A 26,581-nucleotide genomic window follows, 5' to 3' on the forward strand; every position below is an offset into this window, starting at 1 on the left:
CCCACTGAGACAAAGAATTTTTTAAAGAGTCCTAGACTCATCGTCAAGGCAACAATTCAAGTTTTAGACCTACTAAACAAAAACAGTGTGGTCAAAATCACACTACAGGCAGATTAAACAATGACATAAAAATGTGTCCTGTAAATACAGGTGAAGAAAGTGTCTGCTGTAATGCTATCAAACAAGTTAACGCTTATGGTATATAACATTAAAACACGTAATAATAATCCATAGGATTTTTTAACATGTAAGGTCAGTTCTTAACAATAGTTAAATATAGGGCTGCACTGTGATATGGAAGAAATCAAATATAATATTTCTGACCAAATACCTCTCTATCGATTTTAGTGCAGGGCTGACTATTCGTGTTTTCATAAAATATTTACACTATGAGATTCCAGATAAATAATCATGAGTGATGTGGATAATATGACTAACTGGGTAAAGTCAAATAATAGAACAATCTGCTAATGTCAGAGAATAATTCACTTAACTTTTAAATGACATCACTTTACTGTAATGCAGCCTTAAAAACTAGGTAGGTGGAAGGGTGCATAAATTCACATATCTTTTGTCCATTTTCTGAAAATTTGGTTAAAATTTGCACTACATTTAGATGGAAATCCTCATGCTAAGGTAAGGTGACTGTCTTGTCAAACTTAATGGCCAGACATGATAGTGGTATCAATCTTTTCATCCAACTCTCTGCAATTTCCCAAAATAGCTAAAGTTCTTTTTGATGAGAATCAAAGAACTCTCTTAAAGTTTAAAGCTGCAAGGTCTGAGAAATGTGACTGGAGGAAATAAATATAAAGCCTTGGCTGACCATACTGAATGTCAGTCTGACTCAGACTGACAGCTGTCCAATTTATGACAAACAGCCTGAGTCAGGGCTGGCAGGGAAGACTCACACAAACACATACACACCAAGAATCTCTTCCACTGCAGAGTTAAGATTTAGACCCATGAGGAATCATAGATGTTGGGTTAGGGCTTTAAGGTCAGCTAATGCCTAAAAAGAGATAGCTGGGAGAGGAGAGGAGAGGAGAGGAGAGGAGAGGAGAGGAGAGGAGCTCAGGCTGACCTTTCGAGATCCACACTTAAACGAGCCAACACCTCAGGCACTGTTCATGCTCGGTCCCACTCTGCATCTGTGTGTCTGTGATTTTTGCGTGTGCATGTTTCAAAGGTTACTGTGAATCTGCTGCCGCTATAAAAGGTACTGATGCTGCCGGAGTAAATCAATGCATGTCTATGTGCCGCAACGTGATATTTGCTTTTCAGGGTTGCTTTGACACGGAACTTTGTCAAGATGACGCACCACTCTTTCCCCCCCCCACACACACACACACACACACACACACTTACCTTATGTGGTAGAAAGAGGGAGTTGACTGTGGCAAGAAGACTCGTGGTGTCCGGGGTATCCCTCTGGCCACAGATCACGATCTAAAAAAATAAAAGTGGAGGGCAGTGAGAGGAGGAAGATATGGAGGAAAGGAAAGAAGGATGAGGACATAGGGATAACGAGATTAAAGTATGAATAGAGTAAAAAAAGAGGGGAAAGGTGACACGTAAGAGGAGGGGAGAGGGGGAGGAAGTGACAGAGGTCAGTGCTGTATTTGTAGCAGTAACAAGGGAGGCAGGTGTTTTCTCCGGGACTGCCTCACCTCGCCTTGCTCCTGAGCTTGTTACCCTCGCCCTGCATCCTCAACTCATCCTCCGCAGGTCAGACATGACCGACAGATGGCTAACTATCCCCCGCTCTGATTCTACCCCCGTTATTTCATCCTCTGTTGCTTTGATTGTGCAGCACATGCCTTCATGCTGAAAGTTTTCCTGGAGTGACTGAGAAACTTCAGGGCAACTCCTGCTGTGCTTTGCTAGTATTCTGGTTTCAGGCTAACTGAGGGTGTTAATATTTCAAAACGGATTATATAACTGAGGCTGAACAGTTCAAATAACCTATTAAATGCATAACGGCTGTTAAAAACTGGGGAAAAAGATTTGAGAGTCAGTGTGTCCAGGGATTAAGTGTGCATGTATGCAGAGAGCCGAGATAGAGCCAATGTCCTCAGATGATCTCTCCCAATTACGAGTCAACGCATTCGCTTCTTGCTTAAGGAGGGAACTTTGCAAATGGAGGTTTATCAAAACACAGCTTGTTACATGGTGCTTTGAGTCTAAGTTATTGTACAACAAGGTTATTTAAGGTTAAAAAACTGACAGTTTTTGCCCTTGTATTAATGCAGAATGTGACAAATATATAATTTAAAGCCTTAGATGATGCTTGGTCCTAATAAGAAGCGTTTATGAATAATGCCACTTGACTTGTCTTTAATTGCATCATGATTAGGAGTGTACAATTAGAATATTCTAACAAACAAAAAAAGTTCTTGCATGAAATATTAAATATTGTAATTTTGAAATAAATAACCAAAATCTTCAGCCAATTTGTGTTAAGAAAAAATGTCACTGTTCACAAGTTAAAACATTTATTTACCCCAATGAGGGATTAAGAACTATTTCTTTTATTTCTTCTTAGCTAAATGTTGTTGCACTACCATCTAATCTGGCTGATTTATTTTCTTAGTAAACAGATTAATTCCGAACCAGCAGTATGTTCAATCAGCTGTGAATCATTTAGATTATAAGAAGCAGGAAACTGTACATAGCGATAAAAATACCTTGTCAAGGGTGAGGATTTGTATTAAAAATTCAAACCCTTTGTTTTTCTTTTCTTTTTTCATCAGTCAGATAATATAATCAATTTGAAGGTGTCACTTTAGGCTTTAATTAAGTCGTGACTGCTGTTTGTCATCATTCTGACCCAAATAGATCAAAGGAATTATTTAATTAATCATACATATTTTACAATCATCAATACCGAATATTTTAGTAGTTGCAGCAATGATATAAGAATAACGCAAGATTTTCAAAACATTTGCTGTGCATACACTGTGTAATTTGAGTCAATTTCTGACCGGATGTTTGAGCTGCATAAACACATGCCAGGTTTTTTGCGCCCTCAGATTAAAGTTTCTAATGTAGATGCATGGCAGATGCACTCAAACACCTTCGCGGTGTGAATGCGTTCTCAAGCGCCTATTTTTCAGGGCACAACGGCTGAACCCTGAGATAAACAGAACTCAACACTTGGAAGTGCACTGCATGTCATGTGACAAGGAACAACCAATCACAGGCGGCAGATATTTTACCCCTTTTTCCATAAATATCAGTCTGTAATAAATATTGAGGAGAAATTAATCATTTGAGTACAGGGCTATCAGAGCTTTTTATCTGTCCCACAGACAATATATTTGGCCAAATACACACTTACAACACAACACCTGGAAGATGATCAGCTCTGCACTCAGAATTTCTGGTAAGTAGGCTATGATACGGTGCTGGTTATGGTCGCTTAGCAACCACAGACGCAACCTGCCTCCACACCCTTGAAGAGTTGGCACAGAGAAAAGGCACAAGAGTAATGACAGTGCTCAACCTCGCGTTTTCCAGGTGGATGAAGATGCAGCATGTGTACGGCCCCTGACTCCCTTTATAGTTGGACCAAATTTCAGCTTTGGAGCCAAGACCAATGATGGTTGAATCATCTAATTTTGACTGGTTGTGGGACGTTCAGATGAATTTCTGACTTAGAAATTTTATTCAGCTGTCACCAGGCTTTCAAATATTTAAAGCAGAGCCACAAGTCGATTTCCCCAAATAAGCACTTTTATTCTCACTGTGACTGCGCAAAGTGGCAATAAGAGTGTCTGAAAGTGCCATGGCGACACAACACATCATGTGTACCTGACCAGACTGGTTGAGCTGTGGCAACAGCAGATATCCCTCTTTGATATTTCCTCCTCCCCTTACCACGACCAATATGAATGAGAGAAATGTTGGCAATAGGACCTTACTGTGAACCATACAACATTACAGTCCTCCTCTAGCAAACAAACTTTTACTTGCCTCTGAGCTTTAAACCAAACTTATTGACAACTGTCAATAGCCAGAACAGTCCCCCACAGCTGATGGGCCACTTTATTGCCTATTTTACGCCTCACGTTGTGGCTTAAAGACTGAACTGTACAAATCGTTTGTCTTTCCTGAAAATATCTAAATGGTCTTACTGTTAAAAAACACATCCTCTGTGGCACTATGGTCTGCTGTAACAGTTTAGTCTACTTGCAGTGATGCACTTTCACTCCAGTGAATGGTTATTGATAACAGCAGTGAGTCAGCACAGCCAATATAGAGATGTGCATTGTTTCTCCTGTGTCTTGCTCAGCTCTTGTTCAGTTGCTGTGTATTGTTTGGTTCACTTGTTGTCAATGTCTATTGTGTTTGCACAATTTGTCAGGCAAGCAGAAAATGCTTACTTTCACGAAGCAGACATGAAAATGAGTTCAGGCTCACAGCCAGGTAAACACTTGTGGCGTGAACACAGAGTACAAAGTAAAGTGCCCTGTTGCCTAAACTAGCATGTATCTATAAATCCATATGAGCTTGAGAGAGGATGGAAGAATAACCTGTTTAAGTGTGTAGTGCTGGGCCATGAGAGCCTGGACCATTTCAGGCAGTGCAATGGGGATTCTGGTCAGACGGTCGGAGAACGCTGCCAGCAGCTGGTTGGACCTGTGGAGCCACTCCTGTCTTCCAGTGTAGTGGGACAGACGAAGGAGATTGGACGCTGACACTGAGTTAGCACTGGGCTCGGCTCCATCTTGATCTGAGAGACACAAAAAAACATTTTTATAAGGCAACGGTTAATAGCCTTTGGCTGGCAGTATACAGTGCTTAAAATAATACTGAAACAATTACTGAAAACAGCTGCCTGCTGCTGAAAACAGGACACAGAATCAAAAAAATGAGGTCAAAGAGGCTATAAAGCTGCACAGAGTGGAAGGGTGCTGCAGAGTTGTAAGATAATTCTATGTACATCTGTCATTTGACCAACTGTTGACATAAAAAATGTTGATTGGTGTAGCTTTAACTGTTTATACCTCAACTGCTGTGTGTTTCGTTACACTAGATCTGATGTTGCCTTAATCATCACACTATCTTACTCATTTATCGTTGGGGTATATTTGCTTCCTGTCAGGGGAAATACACATGAACTCAATACGGTACAGTAACAGCAAGCTTACAGACTACCTTCTGCCGTCGCTTACTGTTCTGTACCAATACAGAACACACACACACACACACACACACATAAAGACAGGAAATCATCTTACACACTCACGTTTCACTTCATATCAATGAGGTAATGGACAGGATTTCAGACTAGAATTACCGCCTCATGGTTGTATGCCCCGACCACCCAGTCAAGTTGCAGTTACAGTTTACAACCATGTCTATCCAGACTCATATGTAGCCATGACAGTAGACAAGGTTTCAAGTATGGATGTTCCTGAAAAGAAGCTAGAAATTCTATAGCGTGGATGCTACAAACACACATCTTCGTACCCACAGTACAGAAGCTCCATACAATCAGCATAGTTTCAAGGTGGAAACACATGATTAGTGTCACCACTTCAGTATCTGACCAAATGTCTCACCTTCTATTCCCAAATAATAGCATTGATTAATGGCCAGAAAAGCGTTTTTGCAAAACTTTATGATGTCACAGTGAAGCTGACCTTTGACCTTTTGGACAAAAATGTTTTATGATTTCGTCATTTTATCTTATAAGACATTTGTGCTAAATTTTGTTATAATTAATGTATAAATTCTTGAGTTATGGCCAAAAATATGTTCTGTGAGGTCACAGTGACCTTTGACCACCAAATTCTAATCAGCTCATCGTTGAGTCCAAGTGGACATTTGTGACGAATTTGAGAAAATTCGTTCAAGGCATTCCTCCTCGTGTTTGTGAGAATGGGACAGATGAGGTCACAGTGACCTTGACCTTTGACCACCACAACATAATTAATCATTGAATCCATGTGAAAGTTTGTGCCAAATCTGAAAAAATTACCTCAAGGCATTCTTAAGATATTGAGTTCACAAGAATGAGACCTACTTCAGTTTATCATTGAGTCCAAGTGGACATTTGTGCCAAATCTGAAAAACTTCCACAAGGCGTTCTTAAAATATTGCATTCACAAGAATGAGAGAGATGGGCAAAGAGACACACTCACAACCTGAAAAACATAATGCCTCCAGTCTTGGCTGTCGCCAGTGTGGAGGCATACAAATCTATTATTGTACCTTTACAAAGAGGCAAAACATTTCAAAAAGCAACAAAGTCTACACTCTGCAGGTTAGCAGTGACATGATCAATAAAAATTAGGAAAAGTGATGGCACAGAGTTATAAAGAAGATGTATGAGTTAAATAGGATACGTACACAGCAGATATTATGTCTCTTCTCTTTCATGGGACATAAATCTTGTAACAAAGTGTTAAAAATATTAGACATTCTTTTGCAATCTGTCAAACTAACAGGAAAAACAGCAAACTACTGAATGAAAAACAGGCTCTGTATCTTCCTTCTTATGACTTCCCCCAGTACACAACCATCACAGACTCTCAATGTGTGATGTGATGTGACTAACAGCTGACCTCATGACTTATCCCTGTTAAGTGATTGGTCCTTATCTCTTATCAGTATCCATTGAGAGCCTGGAGGTGATCTTCTCATAACCCATGACCCCGCTGCACGTCTGCTTCTCAGCAATGCTCTGATGCTCTATGAATGTGTGTGAATGAATGTGAGAGAAACTTTTGAGTTGGTAGCTGACACAAGCTGCTTTCAAGTCAAACTGCAATTTTAGGTCAAAAACTATAAATAGCAACAACAACCTCCCACACACACAAAGAGAACTCTACTGTACACTGCACATACAGTATTTTTTATGACAAGCATGAATTTACAATTGCATACAGATGCATGTGAACCTGCACGCCTGACTGAACTGCAGAGATAATTTGATTTTATCCTGCAGTATGTTTCAGCTCTCCCTAAGCCCCATGGCAAGGAAGCCTCAACATACACACACATACACTACACACACATACTGTAAATACACACAGAGATTGAGCTGTCCGCTTTCCACATTTCACATATCTTTTCTTAAAGCGCCCCACGGAATGAGGTCATATACATACGCAGCCATGACAAAACTGCCTCCAAACACACACACACACACACACACACACACACACACACACACACCCCTATAACAGACCCCTAACAAAATAGACTCAGGGAAGTCCCATTAAGCAATGATAGACTAGCCCACAAACACGCAGCACTAAAACACTATAGAGCTCCAAAGTGTTCTATATAAAACTGAATTACGAAATAAATAATCACATAAATAAATAGATAACAAAACAAGTCTATATGGAACTGTAGAATACATCTGGTGGTGCATTTTGAGAAACAGATTTTAACACCACATCTCCTTTTCGTCAAATAAAAGTCAAATATGTTGCCACACAGCTACTGTACATCATTTAAACCCTACTCCTAAAAACAAATACACACGGGGGAGTATGGCAGGTCAGTAAAAGGGAGCGTGTAGAGTGGCAGTAAGTGTGGTTGGGTAATCCGTCTTGCGGTGACAGGCGACGCTGCTGGGACAGGCGTCCACTCTGCAGCGGCTGTAGCGTCACTAATGGGCTTCAACCCTACACAGCGCCAACGCCGTAATGGCACAGTCAATCCTCTCACATGAGAAACCTCTCACACGTCAGCTCCGATAAACACACACACAGTTCGGGACCCTCCCACGTACACAAAAGCTCATACGCACATGCAACCATCATCTTAGATCTGTCAGTAGTTCTTAACAAGAGTAACTACGAGCTTTTTCCCTGTTCTGCCCGCCCATGTGGTGTGCTGCCCCTGTCTGAACTATCTGCACCAAGCTATCTGTCATAGGCACATGAGTGTATGTGTGTGTGTATGTGTGTGTGTGTCGTTCCTTCTTAGGGGGAAAAAAAACATGAGTTTGGCATCTGGAACATTAAAAGTGACAATCTTCCAGACAGAGTCCTTGGAATTAGTTTCTGTCTTAAGTACAAGTTAAAAGTTACAAGTCTAAGATAAGGTAGTGAATCATTAAGTACATTTAATATTACTATTACATGAATTTATGAACCTGAGAGGTCAAGTGGGTACAACAGATTTTTTATGCCTTTGCCTAGACTAAACAAAAACAAAAACATGTGTATCCTGTTATGGCAAGAAAAGAGAAAAGACACAGGATGAGATCCATCAGCATGGGGAAAAGACCAGCCTACTGACAGCACATAATATATTATAAGAAAGATATTATGCTGAGTAGAGATGACAAGAGAATAAGAGTAAAAACACAAGAGGGAAAAGCGAGTAGTTAAAATGGATGGTTGCTGTCAGACAGAGGAGCTCCAGAGGAAAAACAAAGAGAAAACCGGCGACGATTAGAACCAGACTGGAAACTTTGCTCTGACAGATCAAAGGTAAATGTCTGCAGGTCCACAAGGTGTCAGCGTCTCTGAACTGGCAGCAGCCATCAGCTGGAGAAGTGGAGGAGCAGCTGAAAAGGGACTACAGGGTCAAACTCATTTCTATATACATCCATCAATCCCTGGGTCCAAAAGCACTGTGTTAGCCACAAGCAATTATTAGATAATGCAGCTTAGCAACAACATTAGCTACACTCCTAATACAAGACGTAGTTATTGGTACATCTGTACGGTGTATCTTCTGATTATGGTGTTTATATTGTTTTGAGTTTGCGATAAGCCACTTTTAGCTTGTAACTGACTGTTGGCTAAAAAGTATCAAGGAACTGCAGCACAGAAATACCAAACACATTTATTGTGGTTGTTAAGAAACAGTGTATCATCATATAGAGCATCTTAAAGTTTGAAAAAATGATGATAATGCACACACAGTATGGCAATAGAAGTATGGTAGTATGGTATGGTCAACAAATTGACCCCGACAAATGACCAACTTCCAGATCTGTATGTTATTAGTGAGTGTGTAGAAGACATTAGCGACTAGCCCAATATTCATATATACATGTACTTGGTGGAGAAACCTAGCATGTAGACTACACTAGCGAGAGATTACATACATTTACGTTGCTTACGACTTAGTAATCTGTAATCATGTAAAGTACGTTAAATAACACGTCATAGACTCAGAGTTTAATGTCTTGAAATCAGAACTCCAGGAAGACATTCTGTTCTTGTTTTAAACAGCCACTATGAGCAACCACAACACCTTCGGCTACGTCACCACTTAACATGCTCACTCATTAAATCTGAACACCTGTTGCTCTAAAACGACTGTGATCATGTCGGAATTCTGTGGAACTTAAGTCCACTGTAAGAATATTGATTCTGATAACTGGACAAGCGACCACCAGACATTCTGATGCTGCTAACCGTTTTATTGCTCCATTGCCAACATGCACACGCATATTTTTGATGACATCCTATGTAAAAAGTCTATACTTTGTTGCTTAGTTTGTCCAATAGAGAGCACCAATAAGTTTATTTAGTGACAGTAAAATGTCTCTCTAAAAATCCAGTATCTGTCAGGCTCTAATGTAAAAATAAACAAGACCAAGGCTGTTGCTGAACAGTTACTTTCTACTCACTATGAAGTCTACAATAGAGTGAGTTTGCTATTTTGAAGTGCTGCCTGAATGTCTAGTGAGAATTATTAGATGACACAATATATCTCACAGTGCACCATGACAAGTAGTGTACAACCAGTGGTCACTTACAAGCACAACATACCATCATGCTATGCGTTGTTGGAAAAATGGCAAACAGACAAGAAGAGGAAAGAGAAGCGTAAATTTCCATCTAACTTTCTATATGTCGAAGTTGTGTTACGAAATTCTTAGTCACTTTATAAGTTGAGAACTGATTGTCCATGTATTATGCCATTACAGCACACATCACAGCTTGCGACCTAGCTCACTAATGTTAGCTAGCTATCTTCTGTACAGCAATTTCAATTTCCAGCACTGCCAAGTTTAAACTAGATGGCCTACTTCTAAAAAACCACAAGGAGTGAAATTACATCAGTGTCACATAAGCACTAGAGAAATATCAATTTATTTTAATCACTAAAGGGATCAATGGCGGACGATGTGGTAAATTTTTACTCCCCTGAGGAGAGAGAAGGACCACCCACGCATGTATCCTCACATAGCTTGTGTGTTGTTTTTCAATGTGGCTGTTAGTACATTTTGTAGAGCTGTGTTCAAAGAGATGAGCCTTGCTGGCTCTGAGAGTCCTGCAGAGCAGCCAAGAAGTGGGAGAACTTAAAAAGACATACAAGGGTCGGATTTATTGTATACTATAGCCATACATAATGAAAGCATAGATGAAAAATATCAGTTGCTGCTCTGTATTTTTCGTTGCTGTATTTAGAATCTGAAATGAACATTATACAAGTCATGCACAACCAATATTTCATATAAACTGCAATGTGTGCAGGAGCTCAGGAGACCACTGACAGCAAGTGGCACTGAATCATTGGAGCCCACTGCTATTTTTGAGCCTGACTATTTTGTTTGTGAGCATGTGGATGACATCATTCACTGTGGAATATGGGTTGCAAAACACTCTTGAGAAGATGCACTTGCCAGCCAAAACAAGAACACTAGAACCTCTAGGTCGTGACCCAAGCCATGGTCAAATAGAGGGCAGAGGTTCAGCACACAAAACTGTTGTTGTTGTTTTTCATAGTTCTTCATTTAAGGAATTTCCCGAGGGAAACATGAATGTGTGTGTACCCAATTCAGTGGCAATCCAGTCCTTCCAATAGGTGTCAAGACATTTCACCCAAAACTACACAAGTCAACCTCATGGGGATGCTAACAGAAATGTCAGGGGATCACCAAAGTCAGGAGGCCTTATCCTCTGAGGAGCATTAATGTCTGTACAGAATTCCATGGCAATCCATCCAAAAGTTGTTGAGATATTTTAGTCTGGACTAAAGTGGTGGATCAGTGACCACCGTGTCCATCGAGCCTTGCTGCTTTTTGTTTAAGACATGTTTACAAATGATTAAGTGGCCTCTTTTAACATACAGTTTTGTAAATATAATTCGGAAAGCATCACTAAAATTGCCCACATTGCCCACTGGCTATTATAAAAAAGTTGAATAATTTTGTTTTCAATGTCACACTGTCATGTCTGCAAGACTGAATTTAGTTATTATGAAGTTAGAGTTAGTATAGTTTTGGGAATGGCGTACCTTATACCTGAACTGAAAGGCATGGCAACAAAGGACAAAAAGAAAAAAAAAAAGATCCAGGATGAAGTTAAGACGCGAGTGACTTCAGAGGCGGCAGAGGCAGAGAGTGGATTTCAGTTTCAGAATAGAGACAGATTTGACACGTGTGTTGATCAAAGTAGCTGAGGACTCAGAGCATCGGTCTTTTGAGTGCTTTCATGGTAGAGAAGTTCAACTCCAGTGAGGGACGGCTGCACTTCACTGAAGGTAGATAGGGGAGGTCAATCTTCCTCTGCTCTCGTCTTTTATCTTCTATCTGTTCATCTATCCATCCATCTATCCTTGCTGACCCCCTCTCCTGTGGTTTAAGTGTAGCAATGGAGTGAAACTGGCAGTGATATTACTGCAGCAGCCTCCATCTTGTTAAGCTCCGGATCAATCGATAAGGTGAAAGATACAGACAGGTGAGAAACAGACGGATGAATAGATGAATGGCTGAATGATTACACCTACCCATTAATGTTTTTGTTCAAATACAATACATCCTTTTTCCCTTTACTGTGACCAGATTGTGGCAGTGTGTTGATATGAGCAACCTGTCTGCAGACCTCAAACCCTGTATTTTTCATCTGTCTGAGTTATTCATCCTTGACCCTGTCCAGGCCACAGAGGTACGCTCCAGTAGTACCGTTAATCCTTCACCTGTCCATCAATCCGTCCCTGCATCTTTCAACCTATTAGAGCTACAGTCAGCAGTAGCAGCATCAAAACCTTATTTATTTTCTACAGCTGGATGATGTTGGTCTGTCGCTCCACCACTTCGGTCCACACTGAAATATCTGAACAACTATTGGAGAGACTGTCATACTGTTTTGTACAGATATTTGTGAACTCCAGAATATGAAGCCTGTTCTGGTGATTTTGGGGATCTGCTGACTTCTCCTCTAGCACCACTATGAGGCTGACATTTGTTGTTTTCAGCCAAATATCGACAACTATTGAATGGATTGCCAAAAACTTTGGTGTGGACTTTAATGTTTCCCTCAGGATGAACTGTAAACTTCAAGTTGCGTATAATGATTGTCTGTGAATTTTGCTTGGGAAACCAAGATGGTATAGTGCAAGTGAACTTTTTTTGTAAAATACAAGTTATCACATTTCATGCTCTTTTGAGACAACTGATATTCAAATTTATATGTCGACTTCACAGTTCACAGATCACTGTCTAGCCTCCTGGAGGTGTCGTGGGACTAACTAGACGAAACACCGGTGAAAGGAGGTTCCCACTCGATGACCCCAAAGACATGTTAGTTATCACTGCTCACGGGTCTGTATAGTTAAGCCTTGCCATAATAGCTTATCGTAGGGCTTAGGAGGATTATTCACTGAGTGCTGATCCCTTTTTTTTTTTTTTTATTAGAGCACAAACTTCTTGTGTTTATTTGAATTCAGAACTAGCCCAGCTAGTGACTGCTGTGAATAGGGCAGCTGACAACAAGGGAAAGACCATGTGACCGCTTGGAAAGACAGCTGACAGGAGGGAAAAGACCCCAGCGGTGCTGGCATGGGTTAGCAACCCATGGTAGCAGTGGTGAGGCCTAGCAGCCTTATTACAACCAAAATTAGCTACAGCCAACATAGGGAAAATACCCCAAGAGTCAGCGAGAGCAGGGGTGGAAGATGACTCACAGGTGGATTACACGGTAACAGACATTGGAAAGGACACGACTATGACTTGGACCGGTGACTCAGTGAAGGATAGGGGCACGGACCTATCCACCAGTGCTAGAATTAGCAGCACTCAGGGCAAGGTGAGCGCATCTGTAGAGGGCAAAAGTAGCATAGTTGAGAACAAGATGCTTCAGGTTTGTCCTTGCGGCTGGCAGAAAGTAACATCAGTGAAAGGCCTCAGAACTCATCAGGGAAAGAAGAAGTGTGTGGCAAAGAAAGGGCAGAGTAGCCGCATTGATCAGTACTTCCTAAGAAGTCAGTCGAGTCAGTCGGATGAAGTCCAGCGGCAGGTAGAAAACCACAGTTCGCAGGATATCAGTAACGCTGCCACTGAGGAGGAGGGGGTAGTAAGAGAGGATGCAGGTGACACTGAGGCCAGTATGCTAGCCAGAGAAAGAACTATGGAGCAAAAGGTTAGAGTTAGATGGCCTAGAGCAAATGACAGTAAAGAATGGGAGATAGTTAATAGAGACTTGTCAGTAATCTTGAGTAGGCTTAGAGGAAATGCAATACAAAGGTTAGAAAAGATGGGAGATATAATGTATTCATATGGTGTAGAGAGGTTTGGGGTGCATGAGAGAAAGAGGAGTGAGAGGGTACAGTCAGGTAAGTCTAGGCGGCAGAGAGAAATAGAGAAGTTAGTCAAGGAAAGGAGACAGTTAAGAAAGCAGTGGAAAAAGGCTACAGAAGAAGAAAGGGAGGGAATTAAGGTGTTGCAAGAGGAGTTGAGAAGCAGGCTAGCAGTTCTTAGAAGGGCGGAGCATCTCAGGAAAAAGAGGAGGAAGAAGGAATATGCTAGGACAGGTTTTTTCAGGGACCCTTTTAAGTTTGTTAAAGGATTGTTCAGCGAGGAAAAGGGAGGGCAGCTTAAAGCAGAAAGGTTAGAGGTTGAAGAATATTTGAGAAACACGTATTCAGATTTAGAGAAGAATAGGATAGTAGGTTTCCCACCTGATATCCCTCCATTAGGAGGGATAGAGCATGAGATGGATGTCAGGCCACCTAGGTGGAAGGAAGTTCAGGAGGTGGTCAGGCGTGCAAAGGCTTCTTCGGCCCCAGGGCCTAATGGAGTCCCCTACCGGGTTTATAAAAGTGCGCCTGATATCCTTAAATTTTTGTGGAAACAGCTAAGAATAGTTTGGGAAAAACAAATTATACCAAGAGCATGGCGTAGGGCAGGGGGTGTCCTCATTCCTAAGGAGAAGGAGTCTGTGGACCTTAGCCAGTTCTGGATGATTTCTCTCTTGAATGTGGAGGGGAAGATTTTCTTTAGTGTAGTAGCGCAGAGACTAGCTAGCTACTTAGAAAGGAATAGCTTAATAGATACCATGGTGCAGAAGGCAGGAATACCAGGTTTTTCAGGGTGTTTAGAGCATACTAGCATGATCTGGCACCAGATTCAGGCAGCGAAGATTAACAAAAGGGACCTACATGTAATATTTTTAGATCTTGCAAATGCGTTTGGTTCAGTACCGCACAGCCTCATTTGGAGTGCGTTTGACTACTTCAGAGTGCCACAGGTAGTTGTTAACTTAGTGAAAGCATATTTTCAGGATATTAGGTTGTGTCTAAGTACAGCAGGTTTCACAACAGGTTGGCAGAGGCTAGAAATAGGCATCATGGCAGGGTATACAATTTCTCCATTAGCATTTACTATGGCAATGGAAGTAATCATCAGGGCTTCTAAGTGGGTGGTAGGTGGGGAGAGACAGCAGAATGGGTTGCATCTTCCACCAGTTAGGGCTTACATGGATGACATGACACTGGTGACCACAACAATGCCATGTACAAAGAGGCTACTAGAGAAGGTAAATAAGAACCTCAAGTGGGCCAGCATGAAAATCAAGCCTAGTAAATCTAGAAGCATCTCGATATGTAGAGGGAAGTTAAGTGATAGGAAGTTTGTCATAGATGATGAGGACATCCCAACAATTAGGGAAAAGTCAGTAAAGAGCTTAGGTAGGTGGTACAATGTAGAGTTGAATGATAAGGAACAGGTGGTGAAATTTAGAAAAGATGTGGCTGAAGGATTGGATAGAATAGATAAATCAGAACTTCCAGGAAAGTTGAAGCTGTGGTGTTTGCAATTTGGGCTATATCCTAGGTTAATGTGGCCATTGTCAGTTTATGAAATTCCAATATCTGTTGTGGAGAGAATGGAAAGGTCGGTTAGCTCTTACATTAGGAAGTGGTTGGGCGCTCCTAGGTGCCTAAGTAGTGTTGCATTGTATGGAAAAGGGATACTTCAGCTGCCAGTATCTAGTTTAACAGAGGAATTTAAATGTACCAAGGTCAGGACAGAGCTCTTGTTATCTGGGAGTAAGGACGTGGTAGTTAGGAGTGTGGTTCCAAATCCAACCAAGGGGAGGAAGTGGAACCCAAGATCGGCAGTTCAGGAGGCAGAGGCAGCTCTTAGACATGCAGAGATTGTAGGTAATGTTCAGTTTGGCCGGGGAGGCCTGGGGCTTGGCTCAGGTAAACCGATATGGAATACAGCAGGCCTCAAAGATAAAAGAAAGCTGGTTGTAGAACAGATACGCAGACAGGAAGAGATAGTAAGGGGTGCAAAGGTAGTGGCCCAGGCTAAACAGGGACAGTGGTTGAACTGGGAAAGTGTAGAGAAGAGGAAGCTTAGTTGGAGGGACCTGTGGAGTATGGAGGAGAATCGTATTAGATTCCTGGTAGGGGCTACATACGATGTGTTACCAACCCCCCAGAACCTAAAACTGTGGGTAAATGAGGACCCATCATGCCCATTGTGTTCACGTACCGCAACTTTAAAGCATATTTTGTCAGGCTGTAAAGTTAGCTTGTCACAAGGCCGATATACATGGCAACATAATCAGGTGTTGAAATGTTTAGCTGCAGGCATCGAAGGGAAAAGAAGACAGGTGAATTCAGAAGGTGTTAAGGATAGGGGCTTAGTAATTCAGTTTGTCCGTGAGGGAGAGAAATACAGAAGGGATAAGTTAGTGAGGAGGCAAGGGTGTGGCCGCCTAGAAGGTGCTTGTGATTGGGAAATGCAAGTAGATTTAGGGGGAAAGCTTGTTGTTCCTCAGGAAATAGTCTGTACCAGGCAGAGGCCTGACTTAGTGTTGTGGTCAGTGAGTCAACAGATAGTTTATTTCATTGAGCTGACAGTTCCTTGGGAAGACTCAGTGGAAGAAGCCTATGAAAGAAAAAAGCTTAGATATGCAGACTTAGGAGCAGAAACTGAGCAGCGAGGATGGAAGACTAGGATTTGTCCAGTGGAAGTGGGGTGTAGGGGATTCATAGCAAGATCAACTGTCTCACTCCTGGGGGAACTCGGAGTGCGGGGACAGAATTTGAGGAAGACAGTGAGGGAAATGTCAGATGAAGCAATTAAATGCAGCCAGTTTATCTATTACAGAAGAAATAATGTCAGCTGGGGGCCAGCAGGGGGAACTACTAAGCAGGGCACATAACTCCTTGAGATCAGGTGGAGAGATCCACTTCCTGTCAGGAGAAATCCAGGAAGAGGAAGTATTTAAGTGTGGGAGTGGCCTATTGGAATCCATTTTGTTTGAGGCCATGCGGCAAGGTGAGTGTGCTTGCTGATCCTGTAAGTCCAGTTAGCTCCTTTAACTTTAGCTTATATTGTAGTTATGCTATGTAGTGTGTGAAATAGAGTATGGTGAATGTGCTAGTAAAGGTAGTATCAGCATTGCTTCTGCCTGGAGCTCGCATAAACGGAGCCTGGGCTTGGTTAAAGTTGGCAGTGCTGTTTGGGCTGAGATCACTGTCCAGCCTCCTGGAGGTGTCATTGTTGTGAGGGCTCGTCCTGGGGAGGTAGACTGTACAGCCTAACCCGGCGGGGGAGTGTGATAGCCTAACAAGGCTTCCTTCCCTGGGTCTACCTCCTCTGTGGTAGTATAGGTAAGGTAAAGGAGGTTGTTCGGTTAGTGTGGGGAGCAGTGAGACCTGGCATTAGGGGAGTGTCTCTGGGACGCCAGAGATCACTGTCTAGCCTCCTGGAGGTGTCGTGGGACTAACTAGACGAAACACCGGTGAAAGGAGGTTCCCACCCGATGACCCCAAAGACATGTTAGTTATCACTGCTCACGGGTCTGTATAGTTAAGCCTTGCCATAATAGCTTATCGTAGGGCTTAGGAGGATTATTCACTGAGTGCTGATCCCTTTTTTTTTTTTTTTATTAGAGCACAAACTTCTTGTGTTTATTTGAATGCCATTATAATGATGTTGACTAACCCTGTCCTCAGTACTGTACGATACCGGTCTGCTATGTGGAAACACTGGTATGACTGTCTTTTTTAAATATTGTATGTTTGTCTGTCTTTTTTAATGGACCTGGAGTCTAAATAAAAAGGTTGATTGACTGATTGATTGATTGACTGTAATAGCTTTGGTAGTCCCTTATTAGCTCTTTAAACACCATCATCAGGTCAAAACTTCATCTTGGTTTTTGCCTGAATCCACACATAACCAATGACATTCCCATCAGTAATGACCCCTCCCCCTTTGGCTACCTGTTTGTCCTGTTCTGCTCCTTGTTTTGAAGATACAATCAATTAGAATTTGGTAATCTCCGGGGCTGAAAACTAAAGCCAATGCAAAATGCCAAGAAATGCAGTTCCTTGAATGGCCACTTGAGGCTGGCTCTAAAAAGCAAGTCAGTCCCCATTAACGCCGATGTTAAAATGCCTAACTATACAGCAGAAATAAACATGTTTACAGCCTGGTGCAAAAAATATTTTTGAAATTATTTTTTTGTGGCCTGATTTTTATGCTAGGGACACCATGGTCGGCATAAACCTACCTTCACTCTCTCTCTCAGCTGGGTCTTCCGTAGGTATGTCAGTTTTCTCCTTTGTTTGGTGTGCTGCACTAGCCAACACACATTACACCATATTTTAATTCATCCACACACTTCTAACATGACTGATTCCTCTCATACTTGCACACCCCATTAGTTGGTTAATATGTTTGTTAGATTGAGTTAAATAAATTTTTGACTGATATATCTGCGTGATGCCCTTTTTGTTGTCAACCTTGAGTAAGGCGGACTCTCACATCACGGCTTTGTTTGTCACACAAAGGGCCAGCTATTCAAGATTTTCACTGGTGATATCTGTTAATATATTAGCATATCTGTCCCTCACCCTCTTTGAGTTGCAGGAGTACTGTGCTATCGCTAGGATCACTGCAGAAGTAGCCCCCGCCCTGGTCATCCCAGAACAGCTTGTCCTGCCTGAGCTGCAGCTCCTCGGCCCACTGCAGCCAGTCCGTCTGCTGCGTGGCCTCAAACAGGTCCAACAAGCCGCAGATGATGAAGGCATAGTCGTCAAGGAAGCCTGAGATAGGCGGAGATCTGGAGAATACAGCAGGAGGAAAGAAATGAAAATCAGTGGGAAAGAATGAGGACAGTTTCATTAAAAATTTACTGCTGGATCAGTGCAAGAAGTGATGAGATGGGTTACTGTCGGTGAACTAGTTCCATCTTGTTTGTTCCCCCTTTATCTTTTACATACCAAACGCTTGTTTATAACGTGCAAAGCGGATCAAGCTATGGTTTTTATCAAGACAATATAGAAAGAAAAAGAACCCAGAAGAACTGGCTTGGAAGATAATAAAAAAGCCTGAAGGAGTCATCTGTGACAGTACAGGGCTACATCACCATACACATAGCAGGCTGGGTATAATCTCTCCCTACAGTATTTTTCTCTAAGTGAAATTACTCATCTGCTTTCTGTTGCTCTTGTCATATTGCAGAGGGCATGAGAGACATTTATACATGCACACACAGTCTTTGAAGTTTCAAGTGAAGCAGCACAGTAATTAGGCAAATGTGGTTACAGTTAGACCATCCCACCTCCCTCTGGCATCAGTGTGCAACCTCTCCCTTCACCTGTCTCTCCCTCTACCATCTTTCAGGAAACTTTTGCACCCTCTAACATTTTTATCCCATAACCTCTAATTTAAACTTACTTTATGTGACTTTGAAATCCTCTTCACACCTAGTGTTCCGTCTATACTTATCAGCATCAATTTTACAACCCAATTTCTTTCAGTTTTTTTATGTGATTTATTGTTTAATCACATCTACACCCCAACAACAAGCCCCCTCTGGGCTCCCTCACAATTGTCCCTATCCAAATTCCCACAATGGCACCCCGTCCGGGTGAGTGCAGGGGGACGGATGGTGACAGGAAGTCAGATAGCGCTGTGTCAGGCGAGGCTGGTGGCTGGTGGTCAAGAGGCTGAGAACAGGAGGAGGCTTTGGAGGAGATGAAGTGCATGATGGCTTTTGAGAGGTCATGGGGAGGTGAGGAGTCATATTTGGGCTTATCTTTTCCAGACAGACAAACAGAGGTTGACTCATAAGTCCCAAGGAGACAGCAGCAGGCACTCCTGCACTGCACATAGCCAGTTTCATGAAAATACAAGCGGGAAGAATGTACAGTATTTGGAATTTGACATCATGATTAATGTCAAACAAGCTAAGATTTAGAAAAAGACTAAGAGGCAAATTCACAAAGAATGAACTGCCGCCCCTGACAGCAACATGAATTGTGCTTTGCTAGCAACCGCTATTTACCCTGTCTCAAAGTCTGATTCACGGAAGATACTCAGCTCATGATATTACAGTGCAAACAGGTTTTGCAGCTGAGTGCAGTTTGCCCTTTTTTGCATCCATGCCAGGAGCCAGTATGAAGTAAGTGAAGGGGGTGTTAAAATCTGCGAGGGGGCTATTTGTCATTAAATTAAATTCATTGATTTAAAGATGCAGTAGCCTTAGAAAGGCTAAACTATGTAGCAGCAGTTGCAATCCATCACATATTTGTTGAGACAGTTAATTAAAAACCAAAGATGTCAACCTCATGTTGGTAGTGGAGGAAAAGTCATGAGATTGACATACAATGCTAAAAATAATAATTGCTAAGGGTGACTAAAAGCAGTCACCTTAACGAAATATTTTGGTTATTACTACCTAGGTATTATTTTGGTAGTGAAATTTCAAAACATATCATAATTGTACTCAACAAAGTATTTGCTGATCTGACAACACAGCAACATCGCCAGAGGTAAAACAAAAAGTGACTAACTTGAAATATAAACAATAATCCTTCATTACAGAGGCAAACTACGGTAAGTACGTGTACAAGTACAGGCACAGTTCATGTTTCTTGCCACATCAGATTTCGTCCAAGCAGATTTTAGCAATCAAAGTGGTGAATAAAATATTTACTGATGGGCTAAATGGCTAGAACAACAAAAAGTAGTAATGTGAAACTTTATTTCGTTCAGTTTTAGAGATGTAGACCTTTTTTTTTACATCAGCAAAAATTTTCTACACTTGCTACTTCTTGTAGAATAACTTTGATCATTTGTATCTATGCTGCCTCCTTTCCAAGCGACAACCTTGGGGACTAAAAAATGAAGCCATCACAGAAGTGCCAAGAACTACAGCTTCCTTAGGGGCTGGTGAGGGCTGGCTCCAAAAGCAAGACAAGCCCCAAAGAGCTCCCTGTTAATGTGCCCAACTTCACAGCCAAAATAAACACGTTTACAGTCTTGTGCAAAGAACAATTTTGGTCTCTATGGCTATTTTTTCCATTCATTACAACTGCACAAGGGGTGAATTTTTAAAAAACCCACACATTTCAATGTTATTAAGGCTTAAAGTTATGCATAGTTACGGGTGTGGCCATTTTGAGTGACAGGTGGGTGTTGTCTGTTAAGAAGTCCTTAACCTCGGATTCCCAGAGTACAGGTGTAGCCATAGTCACTATTTCAGTGTGTTTTTAATTCTTAAAAGTTAACTCTAATGTTCTGATCTTGTAAAAAAGTCTTGTTCAGCTTTTGGTTGTACTAAAAGACCTTCTAGGGAGGCAAGTATTCAATTTTAAGTACAGTTTGTTTTAAGCCTGTTTTTTGCTAGTAAAAACTAGCATTTGCATTTTCACAATCAACCATAGCTGTAAATGCGCTGTGCTAACCAAGCTAGCAGCTAGTGTTAGGGCGAAGCTCTACCATCCATCCATCTATCCATTTTCAACCCCTTATCTGAAGCTGGGTCACGGGGGCAGCAGGCTGAGCTAAGTATTCCAGATGTCCCTCTCCCCAGCAACTCTTTCCAGCTCCTCCTGGGGGACCCCAAGGTGTTCCCAAGCCAAACGAGATATGTAATCCCTCCAGCGTATTGTGGGTCTGCCATGGGGCCTCCTACCAGTGGACGTGCCCAGAACACCTCTAAGAGGAGGCGCCCAGGAGGCATCCTGATCAGATATCCGAACCACCTCAACTGACCCTTTTTGATGCAATGGAGCAGCGGCTCTACTCCAAGCTCCCTCTGGATGTTCGAGCTCCTTACCTTATCTCTAAGGCTGAGCCCACACACCCTTCCAAGGAAACTCATTTCGGCCGCTTGTATCCGTGACCTCGTTCTTTCAGTCACTACCCAGAGCTCATGACCATAGGTGAGGGCTGGGACGTAGATGGACCAGTAAATCGAAAGCTTTAAAGCAAAGCATAGCTCTACCCTCTTGTCCAAATATGGTCACGTTTGTCTCCATCAATCTAATATGGCGATGGCCAAATGCCAAACTAGAGACTTCAAAACTGGACGCAACAAACCAATGGCTGACTTCATGGTGGCTGCGTCCATTATTTTACACAATCTATGCTCCTTCCTGACATACTCCCAGTCCAGCACTTACTAAACACAACCCTTTTTGTCTAGTAGAAATCCCCTTCTTTCACACTGCAACATGTCATCTGGCTGAGGTGACTCCAGCCACGGGGATGACAGCCTCAGACAAGCCCTCAAGAGAGCCTCACTGACACACAAACACAAAAATGTAAAAGCCTTTGAGAAATACTCAGCAGCCTTTCATTCACACCTTCAGTAGTGCGTGTTAAATGAGTCATTTCCCTCAGAGCAAAGATAAAACGCCTTGTCAGTCTCCCATATCATACCGCAGCACTCAGAGACAGTTTTATAATAATGGCTTCATAATGATTCTCTCATACACGAGCTACTTCACTTCCCCCTCAATAATGCTTATAGGGAGAAACCCATTGGGGCGATGTGGGTCACATAAACACATTGACTCCCATCAGTTTTACAACAGCGGCGACCTTTATGTTAGAGAATAATTTAATATGATTGCTCGTGCTACAGAATATACTGTTGAACTACTGCGTTGTGCCATTGCATATGAAATAACACATAATGAGACATAAAAAAATAATAGGAGAGAGAGAGCAATGTAGAGAAAGAGGGACAGAGAGAGAAAGAGGAAGAGAGATTCCCCCGTCTGACTCATTAATCAGGACACATGGCTGTTTTTTGTTTTCCTGTGACATTCTGGAGACCTTTACAATTCAACTCACACTCCTGTATCTCTCATTTAATTGCTAGACTTTGTGCACCTTCCTGTGCGGTGACACCCAGTGCTTTATTTTCTGCTTTCTGTCGCTGCATCTCTCCCCTTACACAACTACATCTCTAAAGACCACATGATACACTGTAAACGCAGTGTTATGCCATATTATTGTGTGTAAAAGAGTAAATGTAACGTGGGAGAGTGTAAGGGCATGTTGCTACAGTGTCTGTATGCACAAAATACAGTGTAATGCATTGTTATCAACTGGTATGGCTAACAATGGCTAATCTGGCTAGAAGTCCATCCAAAATGCACCCTCTTGCTGCTTTTTAAAAAATGTGTTGACAATTGAAAAAACATACTATTACAAGTTTATCCTTTAAAGGTCCAGTGTGCAGAATTTAGTGGCATCTAGCAGTGAGGTTGCAGAAGTGAAACTTCTCCTGTGAGCCAAGTGTGCAGGAGAACTACAGTAGCCGATGTGAAAACTCAAAAGGCCCCATCTAGAGCCAGTGAATGATTTGTCCATTCTAGGCTACAGTAGAAACAACATGGCAGACTCCATTAAGAGGACCTGCTCCATATGTAGATATAAATGGCTCATTCTAAGGTAACAAAAACAAAATGGCATACAATATACAATATCTGTCAACATATCCCCCTAAATCCTACACACTGGACCTTTAAAATGTAACCAAACAAAATGTATATATTCCACATTGTTGTCCTTTAAAAAGTGTTCACTATATTGTTTGCTAATGCTAACTGATACACTATACGGCTAAAAGTGTGTGTTGATGTATTTTGGTCTGGAGCTGTTTGGCATCATTTGGATGAGGTCCCTTAGTTGAAACTGAGGCAAAATTTAAACGTACGTCTTATTTTTAAAATGACGTGCTAAGCGTGGGTTTTGTTTCTATGACAACAGTATCTTGACACTAACATTTACTGGGTAGCTAATGTAACGCTACGTTGATAGAGGGCTGACTACACAGTTCACAACAAGTTTAGCACAGCATTCAGTGGCCGGCTGATCTGCTCCCACAAATGGCTGCTCTGTCTTTGTTGGTAGAGTTTTTAACTGAACTGGCTATCATACATTAGCTAAAGAAGTGGCAGTAACATCACCAGCACCTTTCTGAAAAGTTCAGATTTTCAACTAGATGTAAGCGGCTGTACAAAAAAGCTGGAGAGCTCTGAAAATGGACATTGGATGCAGCGCTTTTTCTCTAGGCGACTGCATGCAGCTGCATAGACTCTCTCCTTGAATGATATTAGATGATAGTATGCTTCCAGCTTGGGGGCAAGTGTTTAGGGAGAACATGACAATGCCCCCATGCATTAAGCCAGGTCCATGGTGTAGAGGAACTGGACTGCCAACTCGTTAATGCTCTTATGACTGAACAGAAGCAAAGAACAGTAATGACTGTTAAAACAGCATACTACATATACTTAACATACAGATGAAATGTGAAATCTACATACTTTGTTTGAGTGTCTATATACTTTTGGCCATGTTGTGAACATATGGCATGAATTAACCCATAGCAGCAACTTTATCAAAGTTTCTACAGCATGTTGTTATGTGATTCCAGCAGAAACAGATGTTAGAAATAAACAGACAAAAATGTTAGCTAACAAGATGCAGTAGTCACAATGGCTGGACAAAACAAAGGAACACAACCTGCAGACACCCAGAAAAAAATAACTCATTGACAAGTAATCACTGGTAGATGCAGTGCAAAACAGCTGCGGATGACCAAGCATGTTGACGAATCACGTAAGAGTGAGTCAACATCATCAGTGTCCAACTAGCACCTTGCCACTGTCTCACCCTCCCTCTGATCCCTGAGGACACTAGTAAGACCCTCAATCACCCAGTGCTAGGCAAGAGCCACAGAAAATCTATGGCATCAGCTCCTTAACACCCCCACAGCTTATTAACCCAGTTAGTCTCAGCAGCTATCATTCCTCCTGGTAAATTAGTCCACGACCCATATGTGCCTGGCATGACAGAGTGGTTTACCCACATGTGGAAACCAAACCAAGCTTGAGAAAATGGCCTTTGTAAGCATTCTCAATGCTGACACCATCCTGAATTGGACATTTATGAATGAGACAGAAGCCGTGGAACAAGGCCAGAGTGTTTAGTGTGGACCTGTTGGTGCGTGTGTTTAAAACTGTATGCATTTCATCATGCGTGTTGTGGGTCTCCTGGCATATTTTTCTGCTGATTCGGTGGCATTTCACACTCACTCATTTACAGTATCTAGGGCACCGGGCTGGCCAACAGAACGAGGACACCTGGAGTGGTGGTGTGCCATCAACAAGGTCCTGTGTGTTTATGTTGTGATGCTTCAAGAACATTCTCAGTCTCCTCCTCTGATTGGATACTGCAACTAGATGATCGGCCAGTTGATGTTATTGTTGGCTGTGAGGAGTAGCCTGACTTTTTAAATGTCACGTAAGTGAGAAATTCTGTGTGTTATTTGTCAGGTTATGGGATTAGAAGATATTTTGTTGACACAGCTACAACTCTGCAAGAGAAACCTGATTTCTTAGTTTAACTAAAGTCAAAATAATTCTCCATAGATTTCAAACACATACAATCAGCAAGAAAAACTGCATATTCTCTACACAGCCTCTCGTCTCACTGTGCTGTCAGCCCAAAAGCCCTGACCGAGAAAGAACTCATCACCATCATATGTCATTCAACAGGCATCTATAATCCATTTAAAATATGGCCAATCTTGTTTCATATATACACCATGATCGAGGCTAGAGAAATTTAATTACTGACATGCAGGTAAATGCATTTTTACAGTAACCAGGTTACTGCAGTGCATGTGAACATGTTCTCTGATTTCCTGCCGTAACCTGATTTAAACCAATAGCCTTGTTTCCTGTTTGTGTATAAACAGTTAGTCATCCTAGCACAGAACAACTGCTTGTTGCTGCTCAACTAAAAGCAAAACTCTCCATTAATGGATTTGCCGCATTCATTTATTCAATCTTAAGGGAGTTATATCAAAGCACTGTTGTCTCACTGCTGGAAATTTTGAGGCATCAAGGAGAAAGAGACAAACTGACTGAGCTGTTTGAGCTTGAGGGTGCTTTCACACCTGCCCTGTTTGGTTCGGTTCAATCGAACTTGAGGATGTTTACACCCTAAGTGCAGTTTGGGCAGGTGTGAACATAGCAATTGCACTCTGGTGCGCACCAAAACAACAGGGCCGAGACCTTCTTGAAGAGGTGGTCTCAGTCGGGTTACAAACTGACTCTGGTGCGGTTTGTTTGTGGTGAGAACGTGCTCAAACCTCGATCCAAACCAACTGCAGTCACATCACGCATTGTTTGAGTTAATCATGAGCATGTTACAGTCCTGGAGGATTATTAATGTGCACCTCCACCTCTTCAACGTTTTGTTTACTTCCTGGATTTTTCAAGAGGAGCTTTTCTCGCGCAAGGCATTTTATCTGGTCTGCTTGTAAATGCTTCAATGAGAACACAAACCAACTCTAGGCAATTATGCAACTTCGTAACAAAATTAGTCCCCGATTTGGACCAAAGCAAGACAACTCTAGGTCTGAAATCACCCTCAGTCTAAGCTTAGCTGTTACACTGATGACAAAGTTTTTGCACCTCAGAATGTCTTGTAGACCACTGCATCTGGTCATAGACTCTTACTGCGCGTGAAGCCAAACATCTTACATTAAACCTTTCATCGGGTTAGATTTACATGAATTTACTTTATGAAGGTTAACTCATAGTGATGAAGAGTAGACCTTCAAATGAGGGCTGACACACCATAAATAATGCAATTACATATGACGGACAGAATGCAAGATCGTATTTTGATTCTCCCGTTAGCAATGTCAAAACACTCTAACACTCTAAGTCAGCCAGTGGGGACCCTCAAGGTTCTGCAACTGCGACTATTTCACTATAATTCACCACAAGTTATGACGACCAGATCATGTATACAGGTGACAACTGTTATGAGAGGTTTCATTCAAAACAGGGCTGTCACGCTAACAGCAGTATAGCAATACCACGCTATTGACAAGCCAACAGCTAACGGCAGGAGATGGCCAGCAACTGCCATATTCTGTATGTTTATGTTTCTTTGGGACCACTGTATATTTACACTATACTACAAACACCAGCACTGTGACGAGGTGCTGAGTATTTATTTGCACTTAAGCACTGCTTGAAGTTTGCTGTTTTTTTTGGTTGCCCAGAGTTGAAAAATAATGTTTCAAATGCTGCAGCTGCTTGTCAC

At 41.9% G+C, this 26,581-nt stretch overlaps 1 protein-coding gene across 1 annotated transcript in view; it reads right to left on the reverse strand.

The window, feature by feature from the left end:
* spata20 (spermatogenesis associated 20) overlaps window positions 1-26,581 on the reverse strand; it is a 75,465-nt gene that overhangs the window by 32,180 nt on the left and 16,704 nt on the right. The window contains exons 13-15 of the mRNA XM_033611654.2: window positions 18,073-18,281; window positions 4,536-4,735; window positions 1,369-1,449 (exon numbers count right to left, since the gene is read on the reverse strand). Of these exons, the coding sequence (XP_033467545.2) occupies window positions 1,369-1,449; window positions 4,536-4,735; window positions 18,073-18,281 (490 nt within the window). The remainder of the gene's footprint in view (window positions 1-1,368; window positions 1,450-4,535; window positions 4,736-18,072; window positions 18,282-26,581) is intronic.

The sequence above is a fragment of the Epinephelus lanceolatus genome, chromosome 21 (genome assembly GCF_041903045.1).
Source record: "Epinephelus lanceolatus isolate andai-2023 chromosome 21, ASM4190304v1, whole genome shotgun sequence".
Taxonomy (NCBI): domain Eukaryota; kingdom Metazoa; phylum Chordata; class Actinopteri; order Perciformes; family Serranidae; genus Epinephelus; species Epinephelus lanceolatus.